At 40.0% G+C, this 16,484-nt stretch overlaps 1 protein-coding gene across 7 annotated transcripts in view; it reads left to right on the top strand.

Moving 5' to 3' along the window:
- LOC129008302 (membrane-spanning 4-domains subfamily A member 6A-like) overlaps positions 1 to 16,484 on the top strand; it is a 50,662-nt gene that overhangs the window by 11,603 nt on the left and 22,575 nt on the right. For 2 of the 7 annotated variants that reach the window (XR_010127553.1, XR_008492506.2), the window contains exons 6-8: positions 284 to 378; positions 1,168 to 1,343; positions 2,666 to 2,872. Coding sequence is in view for 2 of the 7 variants with exons in the window: in XM_054440351.1 (XP_054296326.1) it covers positions 284 to 378; positions 1,168 to 1,219 (147 nt within the window). In the remaining 5 variants the exon portion in view is untranslated. Of the gene's footprint in view, positions 1 to 283; positions 379 to 1,167; positions 1,751 to 2,665; positions 2,873 to 10,061; positions 10,370 to 16,484 lie in introns of those variants that run through there. The other 5 variants (XR_008492504.2, XR_008492505.1, XR_008492503.1 and 2 more) reach the window with 5 other exon arrangements.

Below are 16,484 nucleotides of genomic sequence, written 5' to 3'. Positions count from 1 at the left end.
GTCATCAGAGCTATCTACGTCTCAAAGAAGTGAGAAACAAGTGTATGAAGTGGATTAGTTGATTGAGTTACTACTCATCTTCCCTTCTCCTCTCAATAAACTGAATGAGTGAAGGAGTTGAATTAAGACAATTGTGAGGAGGCACAGTTTTGTTTTCCTGATTGTGTCCTTACTTCATTCTCTAATGGTTGAGGTGGTCTTCATCTCTATGGTCACCTCTAAACTGGGCATGACAGCTTCGGCTGACTCAAGCATCACCAATATTTTATTTCTTGACTTTCAGGGAACTGTGTCTCTGATGCTGGTTTCTACTGTGTTGGAGTTCTGCCTAGCTGTGCTCACTGCTGTGCTGCGGTGGAAACAGACTGACTTCCCTGGGTGAGTGTGCTGGCCAGCCTTGCTTAATCTTGCCTAGTGTATCTTATCTCTGCACTGTGTTGAGTATGTCACCAAGAGTGGCAGAAGGAACAATCAGCCAGTGATGAGATATACATGGGAGGTCATTTAAATGGTGATGGAAGACCGAGAAGAAAAGCAGATGGTAATTGAGTAGATGACAAGCTGAGAGTTCGCTGGATATGAAAATAGTTAAAATGAGAAATCAACTGGTTCAATCTTCCCATTTTGTCATTGAAGGGAATGAGACTCTGGGAAGTTAAATGACTTGCCTGGCATTATGCTATGAGTTTGTACCTGTGCTGAGGACACTAGAACCTGGCTTGCCTCCCTTCTAAGCAGAAACAATTTCTGCCACAACCACTAGTCTCTTTAATAGTACTGACTTGGTAAAGGGCCTTTACACATGTGACTGGATCCAGTGAATGTCTTATGCTCTGCTTTTCCTCCTGGTGATTTTAAAATTCTTTTTCCTTTTAAAAGATACATTAAAAATGTATTGTTGAATCAAATTCCAAGGGATACCATCCCTATGGACTTATTGCTTTATTTAACTGAATTTAAAAGCCTTGATTTATCCAGAATTTTATTATAGAGAATAGAAGGAATACTAGACTGATAAATTGTAATTATTTGAAGAACCTAGTGATCTGCTCTACTTGCCTTGGATTAGCTAAGAATTCTATGTATACAGTTGGAAAAAATGGCATATCTACATGTATCTTGAACCTGAGTAAAGTCTGAAGACCTAACATACTTTGTTTCTTCTAGAGTGTGCTTTTCCTGCCTCACAGTTACTCATGTCCTCAAAGATGACTCATGACGCTGGATATGAAGAACTATTGACTTCTTGGGAAAAAAGGGAGAAATATTAATTGGAAAGTTGATTTTTATGATAATATGGAAAACCTAACCATTATAAAAAAGCAAACTTGAGTTTCCTAAATGTAAGCATTTAAAGTAATGCATATTTGTTTTAAAAAATTATTTCGTTGTCATTTATGATATGTGTTCATTGGGGATCTCTTGGTTTGCCTGATATTGACTTCAGCAAAAGCACAGGGCTGTAAATTACCATTTACTAGACTAGCCAAATAGTCTTAGACATTTCCCAGAAAACTAAGCAGAATGATGATTCAATGGATCACAGTGAAGCAAAGGATACAGCTTTTTCTTATACTCCTCAATTGTCAACAGGAGTTAACTGATTTGCTGTGGTGCAAGGCCTCTTTTATCACAGCTGCTACTAATTTATCCCATGTATTTTACTCATTAGTGCATAAAGGCAAAAACCCCATAATGAAGTCTCTGAGTGTATGAAAGTAGCCGGCTTCAAAATAAAATCTTTGAGTGCATACTTTAATACTTATTTTGTTGTTTTTTCCTTTAAACACAGAATAAATCAACAATGACAGACACAACCCAAATTTTAACTCAATTTTCTCATCACCAATATTCAAACAAAACTAATGAGTGAACAAATACTAACCAGGAATACTTATCTGTTATGAAGAGACAACCAGTTCATACTTACTTCCTTATTTCAAAATAAGAAAGACCAATTGTTTGAGTATAACAAACATAAGCCTCACCTCGCTCATGCACACACACAGGCACACACACACACACACACACACACACACACGTGTAAAAAAGTATTTCAATTTTACAGGAGCTCCATTTCTTTGAAAGATTTTGTCATATTTCCCTTGCTCTGACCCTCTGTAGCAGGGGTCATACTTCATACTCACTGTCTCAGATATCCTGATACTCAGAGAGTTTCTCTGCTCTTTTTTTCCAGTCTCAAACGGAACTGTCAGTTTCTTTGATTTTAGCTTTATCTTCAAATCTGTTTCATTATGTCTTCTCCCTGTCCTTTGCACCCCCCACTGACACACACCATTTCTTTTATTTATTTGCCTATTGTGGACATTCAACTTTTATTGATACTTATTGGATACTAGACACTATGCTTAATGCCAGGGCTACCAAAGTGAATAAGATACATGATTTGGCTTCAAGATATTTATAGTCAAATAAGGAAAACAGAGATGACAATGAAGTTAGGGATTTCACTAACTGTTATTTGAGCACAGAATAAAGAATATCATCTTCTGCCTAAAAGAATGTAGAAGATAAACAAGTGTGTGTGTGTGTGTGTGTGTGAGAGAGAGAGAGAGAGAGGGAGAGAAAGATAGAAAAGAGAATGTCCTTCCTTTGAAAATCCACCTCCCCACGATTAATCACATGGTGCCACCTTCTGCCACAGGAGAGGACCAGTGAAGCATTGTCATTTGTCTGGGATAATATCAGAAGTTCATTGTCTCATGCCAAGAAAATTGAAGACATGGACACACAAGGAGTGAGTTTAAGAGCAGAAGTTTAATGGCTAAAAGAAAGAAGAGTGCTTCCTCATGCAGAGGAAGGGATCCCGAATGGATTTCTGGGTTTGGGGCAAGATGAGGTTGGTTTTATAGATGAGTCTGAGGAGGTCATGTCTGATTTACATCAGGTGTAGTAGATAGGTTGGACCAGGTGTGCCATTTACACAGCATAGGAAGTGCTGGCCATCCCACCCTAATCTTTTATTATGCAGATGGGGTCTCCACCTGGCCGGCACCATATTGGCCTGCTTTTTTGCTGCACACATGGTGACAAAGAAAAGGGAAGAGGGAACCTCCATGTTTAATATATCTGGCTTCCAGGTATCCCTTTTCTATTGGCACAACTGCTGGCATTCACCTTTGCAAGCTTCCAGCTTGCTTATCTATTCTTGAAGCTTGATTTTTCAGGCTTCTTTTGCTAGACAAGAAATGATTTGGGGGCTGCTTTTTAATAAAAAGAAAATCTTACTAAGAACTCCCTTACCCTCACTAGCTACTTAAATAATTTCTTTTTAGCTCCTGTATTATTTCTTCCCTCAGGAGTAGTAACCCTAACTGCTGTTAGAGGGTGTTGGACAATGACTCTTTCTGACTACTTCCTGCTGAAAAGGGGCATCTAGTGGGGACAGCAGCTAGGGATCCTCCTGAGTTCAATCTAACGGTCCTCAGAAGAAAGGCATGTCCGTGTGTGGTTCTGCCTGCAGCACCATTTAAAGTTTGATTGCTTCTAGGCCAAAAGAGATAAATTTTACTAGAAGGTTTCGAATATAGGGTTTGAATATGAGTATTAAAATTACCATTATTAGTGGGGGTACCATAGGCCATAACCATGCCAGTGGAGTTTGATAACCTGTTAGCCATTTTAATGGATTGTAATACCAGTTTGCCTCCACCAGGTGTCGCTTACTTTACTAGACGCGTTAATATAAAAGGAACTTTTTCTTTGCATAAGTGTCCAGCAATTATTAATTCTATTATAAAGATGATAATTAGGCAGAATATTACAACAATTAGAATTTTCCAATCGGAATTCCATATTGCAGGTGCCACAATGTATAGTTGTATTGCAAATAGTAGAGTGCATATAACAATTCCCGGAAGGGTGGTGTAGTAGGTAATTTACGTCTAAAACTTTTACTCGCCAAGATGTAGAATTTCTCCTTGGGGTTCTATGAAGTTACAAATGTAATCCCATGTATAATTAAAATCTCCCTGCAAATATGTGTTAAAAAGAAGCTCTAATATCTGGCTGCGAATCTCAAGAGGAAATGTTGAAATGACAAAAACTATCTGGTGAGGTAAAGGTGGGACTGAGTAAGATGGGTAGCCCTTACTTACTTACTTATCTTTTATGATTTTCAGCTTAAGATCTCCTATTTTTTGTCACTGATATCCAGGACGTTCCTCTGGGCTGTCAGAGGTTGCTCCCTCAGCTTTCCAGGCTTTGACTGGAGTGTGAGGTATCCAGGAATTAATACCTGTAACTTTTACTGCTGAGGGGGTTGAAAGAACAGTGTAGGGCCCTTCCAAGCTTGGGGTCAGAAGAGCGAGAGAAGGGAGAGCTTTCACCAATACCAAATCTCCTGTGTTAAATAAAGGTGATCCTATTTCTTGGAGTTGGGCTTTTGCTAACTGTGTTAATTCCTGCTGGAAGTGAGCCAGAGAGGTTACATGCTCAACCAACTCAGAGATTCCTTAATTTAATAGAAAATCATTGGTAAGGAAAGACCATCCATACAGCATCTTAAAAGGGCTCACTTTGTCTGCCATTGTCACTTTGGAGGTATTTAAGTAGACCACAGCGGGGAGTTATTTCATTAACTAACACTTCATTACCTCAGAGGCCTTTTCTGTATGGCATGAAAATGCTTCTACCCAGTTGGTGAAAGTATCTATCCCTTCCAGGAGATATTGGATGCCCTTCATCTTTGGCATGTGGGTGAAGTCTGTCTGCCAGTCCTCCCCTGGATAGCTTCCTATTCTTTGGGTTTGAGGAGGAAGGAGCCACCTGTTCAGGGGATTATTTTTAAGACAGACTTCACAAGCATTAACAAACTGTTTGGCTGTTTTTGGTAAGTTGTCTCCTGAAAACAATCTCTGGACACATTGATAAGTTTTATCCTTTCCCAAGTGAAAAGCTTGATGGAGGATTTTAAGGACTTTCCATTGGCTGGAGACTGGCAAGTGGAGTTTGCCATCCTGACTGTAGCCATCCTGAAGGCTGGAAAGTATACACTCGAGAAGTGGCCCATTCTATTTCTGTAGGGAAGTGCTGAGGTTTAATTTCTCTATGGAACCTTCCCAGATTAGGGGGGCTTGAAGTCCGTAGATGTCTAGAGGCTTCCTTGCTGCTGATTTAGCTGCCTGATCAGCTAACCTATTTCCTTCAGCTACTTCATCTTTTCCCTTTTGATGTCCCTTACAATGCAGCACTGTTATCTTTCATGGAAGGAGAACTGAGGATAATAACTTGCTAATTTCCTGGTGGTTTTTCTTTGTTTGTTTTGTTTTTCTGTTTGGTTTTTTTTTTTTTTTTTTTGAGATGGAGTCTCACTCTGAGGCCCAGGCTGGTTGCAGTGGCACGATCTCGGCTCACTGCAAGCTCCGCCTCCCGGGTTCATGCCATTCTCCTGCCTCAGCCTACCGAGTAGCTGGGACTACAGGCGTGTGCCACCACGCCGGGCTAATTTTTTGTATTTTTAGTAGAGACGGGGTTTCACTGTATTAGCCAGGATGTTCTCGATCTCCTGACCTCGTGATCCACCCGCCTCGGCCTCCCAAAGTGCTGGGATTACAGGCGTGAGCCACCGTGCCCCGCCCCTGGTGGTATTTTATAGGAGATCCATTAGCAGTAAGAAAGTGTCTTTCCTTCCAAATGGCACCATGAGCATGGAGAACTAAGAAAGTATACTTGGAGTGTAAATGTTACCTACCTTTATTTTGCTTAATTCAAGTGCTCTTGTAAGAGCTATCAGTTCAGCTAATTGACTGCTTGTGGCTGGAGAGAGAGACACACTTTCAAAGACGTCATTTAGAGTGGCTACTGCATATCCTGCCTGTGGAGCTTCACAGCTCCTATCTGTGAAGAGGGTCTAGTCTGGATTTTCTAGGAGAGTTTCCCTGAGATACTCTCTGGCTGCATAGGTTTGTATTATAACTTGTTCACAGTCATATTCAGGTTCCCCAGCTTCCTCTGGAAGGAACGTGGCTGTGTTTAGGTGAGAACAAGTGTTTAACTCAATTGTGGAAATCTCTAACAACAGAGCCTGTTAAGGAGCTGGCTGGCTGTTAGCCAAAGGCTCCCCCTAGAGGACAGTAATCCTGCCACACTATGTGGGGTGTAAATCATTTCCCAGGGTTAATTTGGTGGCTTCTGGGACCAGTAGGGCCACTGTGGCAATGGCTTGGAGGCATGTGTAAATAATAGGTCCCCTCAACTGCAACTAAGGGGTTGAGAAAAAGATTAGAATATTTCCTGAGATGCCCCTCACGTTCATGCTATGGGAAGAGGGGATTAGAGAGGAGAAAAGAGAGACTGGCTCTGGTGTCCAGAAGGAGGTCTACCTTCCTTCCTTTAATTTCCAGAATCACCTGGGGCTTCTGTGCTGTTCATGGCAGTTTCAGCCACTGGAGCTGGAGGTTTGAGCCCTGGGAACCATCAGTCCTGTTGGACCATCTGTGAGACTGGTTCTGAAACTGGTGACCTCTGTCTCTGGGGGCAGTCTGATCTCCAGTGGTCCATGCTACAGGCTGGACAGGGTCAAGGTGACTTCTTGCTGCCTGGCACTCCTTCTTAAAGTGCCCTGACTTGCCACATCAATAGCATCTAGCAGATGCACCTGAGGGATCCTGGGCTTTGCAAGCCTGCAAAACAGCTGCTGGAGCCTCTGTCCTTCTCTTGTGTTTCCTTTCTTTCTCTTGGGCCTCCTCCTGGTCCCTATTATGAAAGACCAAAGTGGCCATACTCAGGAGGTTCTCCAAGGTGCTATCTGGTCCTATCACCTGCTTCTGCAGTTTCCTCCTAATGTTGGGAGCTGCCTGTGTAATAAACTTGTTCTTTAGGATGAGCCATCCCTTGACTGAATAAGGGGATAGGAAATGTGTTTTATTAGTGTATCTCTCAGCCTTTCCATAAAGGCTGCAGGATTCTCATCTGGCTTTTGGTCTATCATGGAAAGTTTAGAATAATTAAAAGGTTCGGCCCTAGTTCTTTGTAGGCCCTCTAATATGCACGTTAAAAAGTGTTTCCTTTACCATTTATCTGCAGAGCTACTGGAGTTCCAATCAGGGTTGGCAAAAAGAACTGCTTCCCTTCCTATTTGGAATGGTGTTTCCATTATTCCTTCACCTTCTCTGTCTCCTTTTTTCTTTTTCGGTCTACTATAAAAAACATGTTGTTCATCTCCAAATTTCTCTACTAGCTGCAGAGCTGCCTGCTTTTCAGCTGCGGTGAGGGTTTGGCTTGGAAGCAGCATAACATCCCTCCACGTGAGGTCAAACACCTGAGTTAAAGTTTAGAAAGCTTCTATATACCTATTGGGGTCATCAGAAAATTGGCCTAAGTATCCCTTTATTTGCCGAAGGTCCTGAAATGAGAAGGAAATGTGAATCCTAATAGCACAACTTTCATCAGGCATTTCTTGTAGGGGTAAGAGTGAAGCAGGGAAAGTGGGTAGTTTTAGAGATGGTGCCACTGGAGGAGCTGGTGGCATGGTTAGTGGGGGTCCCAGATAAGGGAGACTAGAAGGGTTGAGACACTCAGTAGCTGTCTCAGATTGTCCCCCTGGAATATGCTTTAGTTTTGGGGAATCATTTTCTATGGGATTGCCTGACATGGCTGCTAAAAGAGCTAGGTTGATTGTGCAATGCTTGCAAGTCTGGGTTATCTTGCAGGGCAAAGAAAGCCTGTACATAGGGGATCTTGGATCATTTGCCCTCCCATCTGTAGGAAAGATCTAATTATTGGATAATATTAAAATCAAGGCTCCACCGCAATGGGCCAAGTCTGTTCATCCCCAAGATGGTAAGAAGGCCACTCCCTTGTACAATGGAATATGAGATGCTTTTTCTTCAAAGTCTCAGGGTCAGAGGAGTCCCAATGCTCTAGAATGACTCAAGAGGAAATTCAGGCCAAAGACAATCTGTTATGCATCTAGAAAGAGAACTGAGAAAAAAAAAAAAAGGCATATCTTTAGTCTCATTCCTTTTGGTATGACACAGGGTGGAGGGGAAGACAGTGAGGGCATCCACCCTACTGTTTTCTCTCCTTGCTTCCTGGGGTCCCAGCACCTTGTTAAATGTGTGCCTGTGGTTGCAGGCATAAACTCCCACCCCAGCCATGAAACTGGAGGAACTAAGGAGTGGGCGTAGTCATGCATACCCATGCAGCCCTAGTTCTCCGCTTGTGATTCCCCTTTGACTCCCTAGACTTGTATGATCTGCATGGCTCCCCAAAAGATGGATCTTGGGAAGGGCTATGTAATAGTTGCATTTGGGCAAGGCTCCTTTAATAGAAGGGGTGTACCAGATTGAACTCTATATTTTGCTATTATGGCCCATGCTAAAGTGTTTACCCTTAGACAGTGATTCAGATTAACTTCTGGACATAAAATCCCCTTACCATTTAAGTAGCATTCTAACCGAAGGCAGAAGAGGTTTCTTTAAAAAACCTAGGAACAAAATGGCGGTCTTCCTGCTAACGGGACAGTCTCAGAACTAAAATTGGAGGACATTTTTCTCCTAATGGTTAAAGGTAGAGTTTTTTTCCGTTCACAGAAGGGGCATAAAGTCTGGTCTCTTGTGGAGGGGCGCAGAAAGGGAGGAAATTTGAAAAGCTAGAGTGTTTCAGCAAAGCACTGACAATGTGCCCCATGGAGAGGATTCTTATTCCACTGGGTGATGCTGTTGACCTAGAAATACCATGTGCTTGCCAGATGAAGGGTAGAAAGAGTACTGCTCATTTCAGGGAGACCTTCTGCTCCTAGAGAATCACAAAAATGGCATTCCCTTGAGCTATATTCCCAGTTTATATGGCATTTGCTGATCTTTCCTAACAAGACTATTTGCCTGCACCATAAAAATCTGTGCAGCATTGCATACAGAGGAAAGAGACATGGCAGTCGCAGATCGAAAGGGAGGAAATTTGCAATAGAAAATTGGATATCCTGTTGCTGATGCCGGATCAAGCAGTCAGAGGCTGGGGTCAGTCCAGAAGTCTTCAGATAACACCAGGGTGTAACCCTGGCGAGAAATCCTCATTTGCTCCAACACCTCTTCCAGCCCCATGCAACAGCTAGGTACTCTATGAAGAGAAACTGATTCAAAATGTGGCCAACATGCCCAGTAACCTGGGGGATTGCCCATGGTATCTCCAGGAAGCCTGTCATCTGAGACTTCAGAACAGCAGGTGGTTTGCCCTAAAGGCATAAACATGGCCATGGGATGCCTGGGATTTTTATTTGATTTGGTTTTAAAATGGTGGCCAAGAGCCTCGAAATGAATGGACAGAATTGAGGTCTGCTTCTATACTCAGGAGAAGAATAGGAGTGAAGAACAATTAGACAAAGTCTAAAAGATTTCTTTCAATTCACCCAGAGTGCAGAGAATGGGGTGGGGGTGGATAAAAAAGTGGAAAAAAGTTAGGATGGCACAAAAAGCACTTTTTGAAATTAAAGCACTTTAATATTATCTTGAGAATCAACTTATGATAAGCTTTTAATATTCTCAATTATCCTTACAAACACCTTTCAAACATAAGTAATCATCTCTACATTTAGCAGATGAAAAAGCTGAGGCTCAAAGGGATGACTTACCTTATTAGACTCTCCAATAGGCAGAGTGGGGTATTGAGTGGTTTGAGCCATTACAGACAGTAGGTCTGCTTAGCTCTCATATTCCATACCAAGAGGGTTTGGGCAACATCTGGATCATGGATCTAAAGTACACCTTCTGCCTCCTAGTATGTGCTACACCTAGGCCATGCACCTCCAATCCCTTGGCTTTTCTTCTTAAAGGAAAGTCCTGGGTGATGGCTAATAGGCAGAATACTCCATAATCCTCCTAAGGGTCCATGAGGGATAGCAACCTGGAGGTCATTGTTACTCTCCAAGGCTTTCAGAAGCTGACTCAGTTTATTACTTCTCAGGCTGCCAGGCAAACAAACAAAAAACACTCTTTCTCTTCTAATGAATGAAAAGCTAGAAGGTGTTCACTTGGGCCAAGGAAAATAATCAGGGCATGGTAGGCAGCTATAGTCCTGATTCTCTGGTTTTCCATATTTAGGTTCAACCCTGAGTCATTGGCTGAGATCAGCTGGACCTGGGTGTCATCTGATCACTTTTGTTACAGGACCAGTCCTGAGCCTGTGCACTGAGGCCTCTTCAGTTCTTTCTCTGAACCAGTAATACAAGATTCCAAATGCCAGGTACAGGAGAAACCCAGTGTTGGAGTTTTCTTGTCCCAGGTTTTTAAAAGACAAGTAACGACAAAGGATGTCAAGATGTATAACTTTGATGTTCAACTTTCTCCTTCGGTCTTCCTTACTTGACCTTCTCTCCAGCCCTGAAGGAAATATACCATTTCCATGCCGTGAAATTGCCCCATGGACATAATTGTTGTGCATTCTGACTAGACACAATCAAAAGACAGCAGGACTTGCGTTTCACTACCAGTCCCTAAAAGACCACATAACAGCTACCACATATTCTTACTGAAAGAGCCTCCCTGGGTACTTGGACTCCAACACTCTTCATGCTGATCACGTAAAAAGTGCAGTGTTGCATGTCCTTTCCCAGCTTCCTTTCCCAAGGACTTTCACATCTTAACTGTTTCTTTTGCAATACTCTTGGAGCTTTTCTCCACCAATATCTTGCTTTTTTTGTTTTTTGTTTTTTGTTTTTTTTTTTTTTTTGCATTTCAAGACACATCACTTTTTGTTTATTTCATTATACAAATTATTTGCTTTCAAATCCATTGTTTTTCATGCATAAATGCGTGGCCATGTCTATTTCTTTTAGTTAAATTGTCTGGTCATGCACTTCATCAATTTATATTTTTTTCTGTCTTTCTGTCTCTTGCGGCTTGTTATAGATGTTATAAAGATTTATCCCTTGTTATAATTTGGCTTTGCCTTTTGAATTGTTTATCAGATTTTTATGTTAGTTAAAAAATGCTGAAATTTTTGGATAATTAAACATATTTTATATGTGTGGAAATTGCTTCCAAACTCTAAAGGACAACAAGGAAACAGACATCTTCTTTTTTCTTATTTTTTCAATCACTTGGCATTTTATTATTTATTCCAACTCTTATCTTTTATGTATTTGGGGTTATAGTATAAGTAATATGAGGCAGGACCTAATGTATATATTTTAAACCAGAAATAAAATTCTAAGTTCCCCAGTCAACTGACGGACCCTCCTCTTGGCCAAGGGCATTCCAAAATTAACCTGAAAAACTAGTTCAGGCCATGATGGAAAGTGGGGGTTAGACATGCCTCATTATACAATCCTTTCTTTGGAATTCAGGCACAGCTTACCAGCATTAACATTAAAACAGAGACCTCAAGATTGATTGAACAGTCTCTTTAAGTCCAACAGGACACATTTACAATCTATTTACTCCAAAGCCTGCTACCAGGAGTCTTCACTAAGAACTTTGGTCTCCACAATTCCTTATCTTAAGCCAGACACTCCCTTCTATTGATTCCAGGTCTTTAGATAAACTCTTTCAATCAATTGCCAGCCAGAAAATGTTTCAATCTACTTATGACCTGGAACCCCCATCTCCAGCTCCGACTTTGGGGCATAGCTTGGTTTTATACATTTTGGGGAGACATTAGATATCTATCAATATTTGTAAGATGTACATTGGTTCTGCACAGAAAGGCAGGACAACTCAAAGTTGGGAGGGGTCTTCCTGGTTATAGGTAGGTAAGAGACAAATGGCTGCATTTTTTTGAGTTTCTGATTAGCCCTTCCATAGGAGGCAATCACATCTGCATTAATCTCAGTGAGCAGAGGCATGACTTTGAGTTCTGTCTGCCCTTGTCCACAAGGAAATTCCTTGTGAGGGAGGCATGTAGCTTATCTTAGTAGGTATCTTTATTTTAGGAATAGAATGGGAGAAAGGTTTGCCCTAAGAAATTCCCTGCTTGACTTTTCCTTTTGGCTTAGTGACTTGGGGGTACCAATATATTTTCCTTTCACATTTCTCTCAGATACTTTTGAGTTTACAATAGACACACACACACACACGCAAACACACACACTCACACACACACATTTAGCCACTTGTTCGATTAGTACTTATTGAGTTAACTGTATTTCTGTCTATGATTTAAAATATATTTTTAAAAATACACTCAACATTTATTTACATTGGTTGTAGTACTATATTTGTATATAGACATAATTACTGTCTGGACTTTCTAGTCTCATTTTCTTGTCATTCAGTGTATTTCAACACAAGTAACACATCACTTGTATTAGTACACTGCATTTTAATTTCTGGCAGTACTATCCTTACTTCAACACTACTCTTTATTAAAATGGTTTTGGATCTGGTGCGGTGGCTCGTGCCTGTAATTCCAGCACTTTGGGAGGCCGAGGTGGGCAGATCACCTGAGATCAGGAGTTCAAGACCAGCCTGGCCAATATGGTGAAACCCCATCTCTAATAAAAATACAAACATTAGCCGGGCATGGTGGTGCATGCCTGTAATCCCAGCTACTCAGGAGGCTGAGGCAAGAGAATCATTTGAACCTGGGAGGTGGAGGTTGCAGTGAGCCAAGATCACACCACTGCACTCTAGCCTGGGTGGCAGAGTGAGACTCCATCTCAAAAAGGTAAATAAATAAAATAAAATGTTTTTGGCTAGTAAGACTCATTCCATATGAACATAAAAATCATTAAGTCAAGTTCCACAAGGGATTTATTTGGAAGAACATTATATTACATCCGGAAAAAATTTGGAATAATTGACAACCAGAAATATGTCAGTCCAGTCAAGTGTCCATTTATGTTCCTAAATAAAAAATATGTATCTTTTATCATATAAATTCTTCATGTTTTCAGTTAGGTGAATTATCAAATATTTTATATTTTTGTTTTAATATGAACAAAATATATTCACTTTAGACTTTTAACCTGGTTATTAACAATTAAAAATCTATAAGTATTCATTGGGTTTGAAATTAATCTTATTTTGGTAACAAATATTTGTATTATTTACTTCTAGTTTTATTGCAATTGATTAGTTAACATGGCCTGTATTTTTTATTTTAATGTGGCCAAGTTTTATTTGGGATGGACATATGGCCAATTGTTGCCAATGTACCAAGGATTCTTAAAAAGCATGCTTTCTTTAGTGTTGATTCATTCAAGTATTTTATAATTCAAATCATCTTTTTTGGCTTACATTCATCAAAACTTATATTTGTTAAAAATTTTCATGATTACAATGTTTTTGTTAGTTTCTCATACTCAGGCAAATTTTTTATTAGTAGTATATTATATTATTTGATCATAAGATTTTAAACAACATATTATTATAAATGAATTCCTTTGTCATATTTAAGAATTTTCCTTAGACATTTTATTGCCCAATATTAATATTCCATCCTTTGTCTTATTATTTTGCATCTTCTGACCTTTATCTGCCTTTCCTTACCCTTACATTCACTACTATAATAGGAACCTTTGGAACAGAAATGGGATTTTGTCACTGTGCTGCTTAAATCCTTCTCTGGCTACACATTGTCTCTGTGACAAAGCTCAATGTCTCCAGGAAGCATTCAAAGCCCTGTAAATCTCTCATTTTGCACATTCAGGATCTTATCTCTCTCCCAACTGAATCTGTCACTTCTCCCTCTGTGATAGAATAATAACAAAGTGTTTCCAGGTCTGCTAGTAAGCCAAACCGTTTCAGAACTCTAGTCTCTGCACACTGATCCCTTTACCTAGAATGCATATGGCTACAAGCACCTGCTCTTCTTTGAAAGCATGATTTGAAGGTTAATTTTCAATGGAGCCTCCTCTTCCAAGAGAAGTTTAACCACCGTATCTGACCTTTGTGCTCCCATGATGCTCCCTATGTACTGTGTTCAAGGGCAGGGACATTATCTTCCGCAGGTATTGCTAATCTCTAGCATAGTGCTGCATGCGCCAGATACTTAATAAATATTGGCTGAATAAAATAATTCTGAATGGTAGCTCATTTGGACTAGAAACCCAGGATAACTCTAGAAAGGTGGGACAAAAATTGCAGCCTTGTTCACATATACAGTGGCTGTCACTTAGGAGTCCCTCCCGTGTGAAGCAGAGAATAGTTGCTGTAGCAAATCTGTTTTCAAACATGCCTTCATGGAAAGAGAGTAACAGCAACATGGAAAAATATGTGAATTTGGAACAAGAGCAAAATAAGATGACAGAGCAATAATAGACAGTGTAATTACTTGATATCAATGCTAGGCAGTGTATTAACATATTTCTTTTGCACAATCAGGTGCACAATAGTAGCATTAAATGCCGCAGCCTGTGATGTATTCATCAAGATTCCTCAACTCAGTATCAGTTTCCTACAGCCTAGAAAAATTGTTTGTCTAAGTATTCATTAGGAAGAGCCAAAATTTTTGGTGGGAGGTGAGCTAAACTTTTTACTTGATTGTGTCAGTGTTTTTCATATATTAATCCAGATAAAGATTTTTATTGCCTCTCTCCAAATCATTTTTCCATTATTTTTCCAAAGAAAAGCCTGCTTTCTTAATTTTTCCCGCCTCGTTTTCCACCCTTCATTTCCAGGGCCAAGAGTAAAGGATTTTGATCATTTACTGATATTGTTTTTCTGTGTCCCCACCCAAATCTCATCTTGAATTGTAACTGCCACAATTCCCACATTTCATGGGAGGAACCCAGTGGGAGGTGATTGAATTATGGGGGCAGGTCTTTCCTGCACTGTTCTCCTGATAGTGAATGAGTCTCATGAGATCTGATGGTTTTAAAAATGGGAATTTCCCTGCACAAGCTCTCTTGTCTGCCTCCTTGTGAGATGTGCTTTCCACCTTCTGCCATGTTTGTGAGGCCTCTGCAGACACGTGGAACTGTAAGTCCAATAAACCTTTTTCTTTTGTAAATTGCCTAGTCTCAGGTATGTTTTTAACAGCAGTGTGAAAATGGACTAATACATTTACCTATCTAAATTGCAATCTGAACTGGAGAAACAGTGGTCTTTGTGACATTAAATAAATTTTTTTTGTGTTTCTAAATGCAAATGGAGGATGAAAAGGGAGAAGTGCATCATCATACAGAGAAAATCGAAACAAAATAGGTAGGCTAATGTACCTGAATACTACAGAGTTGAAGCAAACTTCAAAAAGATAGGAACTACTGGTTTAGATGTTTAGATGCCATGGAGACTCCAGCCCATACTCTTGTGTACACTCGTGCGGTGTATTAGCTCTACCCTCTACTGTGTGTTGGCCTCATGCTTAGGCCCATTTCCCACCTCTTAGCAAAAATTTCCACATCAAGTATGGGTCTTACATCCATTTATCATCCTGCAGTTTGGAAGAACAGTGTTTTTGTCTGAAGTTTCAAAAGAAGACTATTGATAATCATTCTGACGAGACCATGTAAGGTTACATGTCCACACTGGCTCAATCATTGCAATGGAAAGTGGGGGTGAAAAGCACTGATTGACTTAGCCTAGAGCCAGAGCACAGTGGAGGCAAGGGCAGAGTCAATCCTCAGAGCTACATGGATCCCCAGTCGGAATTCACAGACTGTTGGAAAGAGGAAAACGGAAGATGGATTCTGGGCAGGCAACAAGCATATGCTACAGGTCACTCCTTTGTCTGCCCTATGCCCAAAGACACTTTCTTCTGAGCCATACTTCCAACAATGATCACAGCTACATGATAGGCACTCAGCTTTTCCCAAGAGGACATCAAGCCAAAGACCTCAAGCACTTAACACTGCATTGGAATATGAAGGGAGCTCTGTCTAAACAGGGAACTCTGTCTCAATAATAACATGTGTTTCTTGGCCAGACAATTGAGCCACCTCCAGGTCTGTTCTCCAGGAAGATTGCCTAGGTCCATTGTTCTCTACAACCACATCCAGCATGAGAACTAAAAAATTGCAGCTTCTAGGAGCCCAGTTAATATTTGGTACAAATTTGAGGGCCTAGATGCCAATCGTCTATAATTGTTTAATCCATAGGGCAATTCTTGGGTCTTCCATCAAGGAATAAGAAGGAAATTAAACAAAATTTTGTCAGTCTAATAGAATAAAAGAAATTACAAAAATTTAAAAAATTAAAGCATGGTGAGTAGAAAGAAAAATATACCATGAAACATTTAAAATTTGATATATTAGTAATCAAAATAAAGTTGAATACAGAATACTTACTATTTAAAATAAATATTAAATATATTAATAATTAGAAGACATTTAAAATATACATATAAAATTAAATAAATGACTAAATAAATAAAACACTATGCCCTGAGAAGTGAGTTATGTGATACTAAAAAAAACAATTGAAATATGATTCAAAATATTCAGTTTTTTTAAAAAGGGAATGCTCACAAATTTACTCTAAAAGATCTTGATCTAAACCAAACCAGAGCAATAAGAAATGGAAAAATTTTCAGATATTTTTCAATCTCTGAAAAATCATATTTAAAACACAAGGAAATATAATCCC

The sequence above is a fragment of the Pongo pygmaeus genome, chromosome 9 (genome assembly GCF_028885625.2).
Source record: "Pongo pygmaeus isolate AG05252 chromosome 9, NHGRI_mPonPyg2-v2.0_pri, whole genome shotgun sequence".
In the NCBI taxonomy this organism is placed as follows: Eukaryota; Metazoa; Chordata; class Mammalia; order Primates; family Hominidae; genus Pongo; species Pongo pygmaeus.
This window is presented reverse-complemented; position numbering and strand designations above follow the sequence as displayed.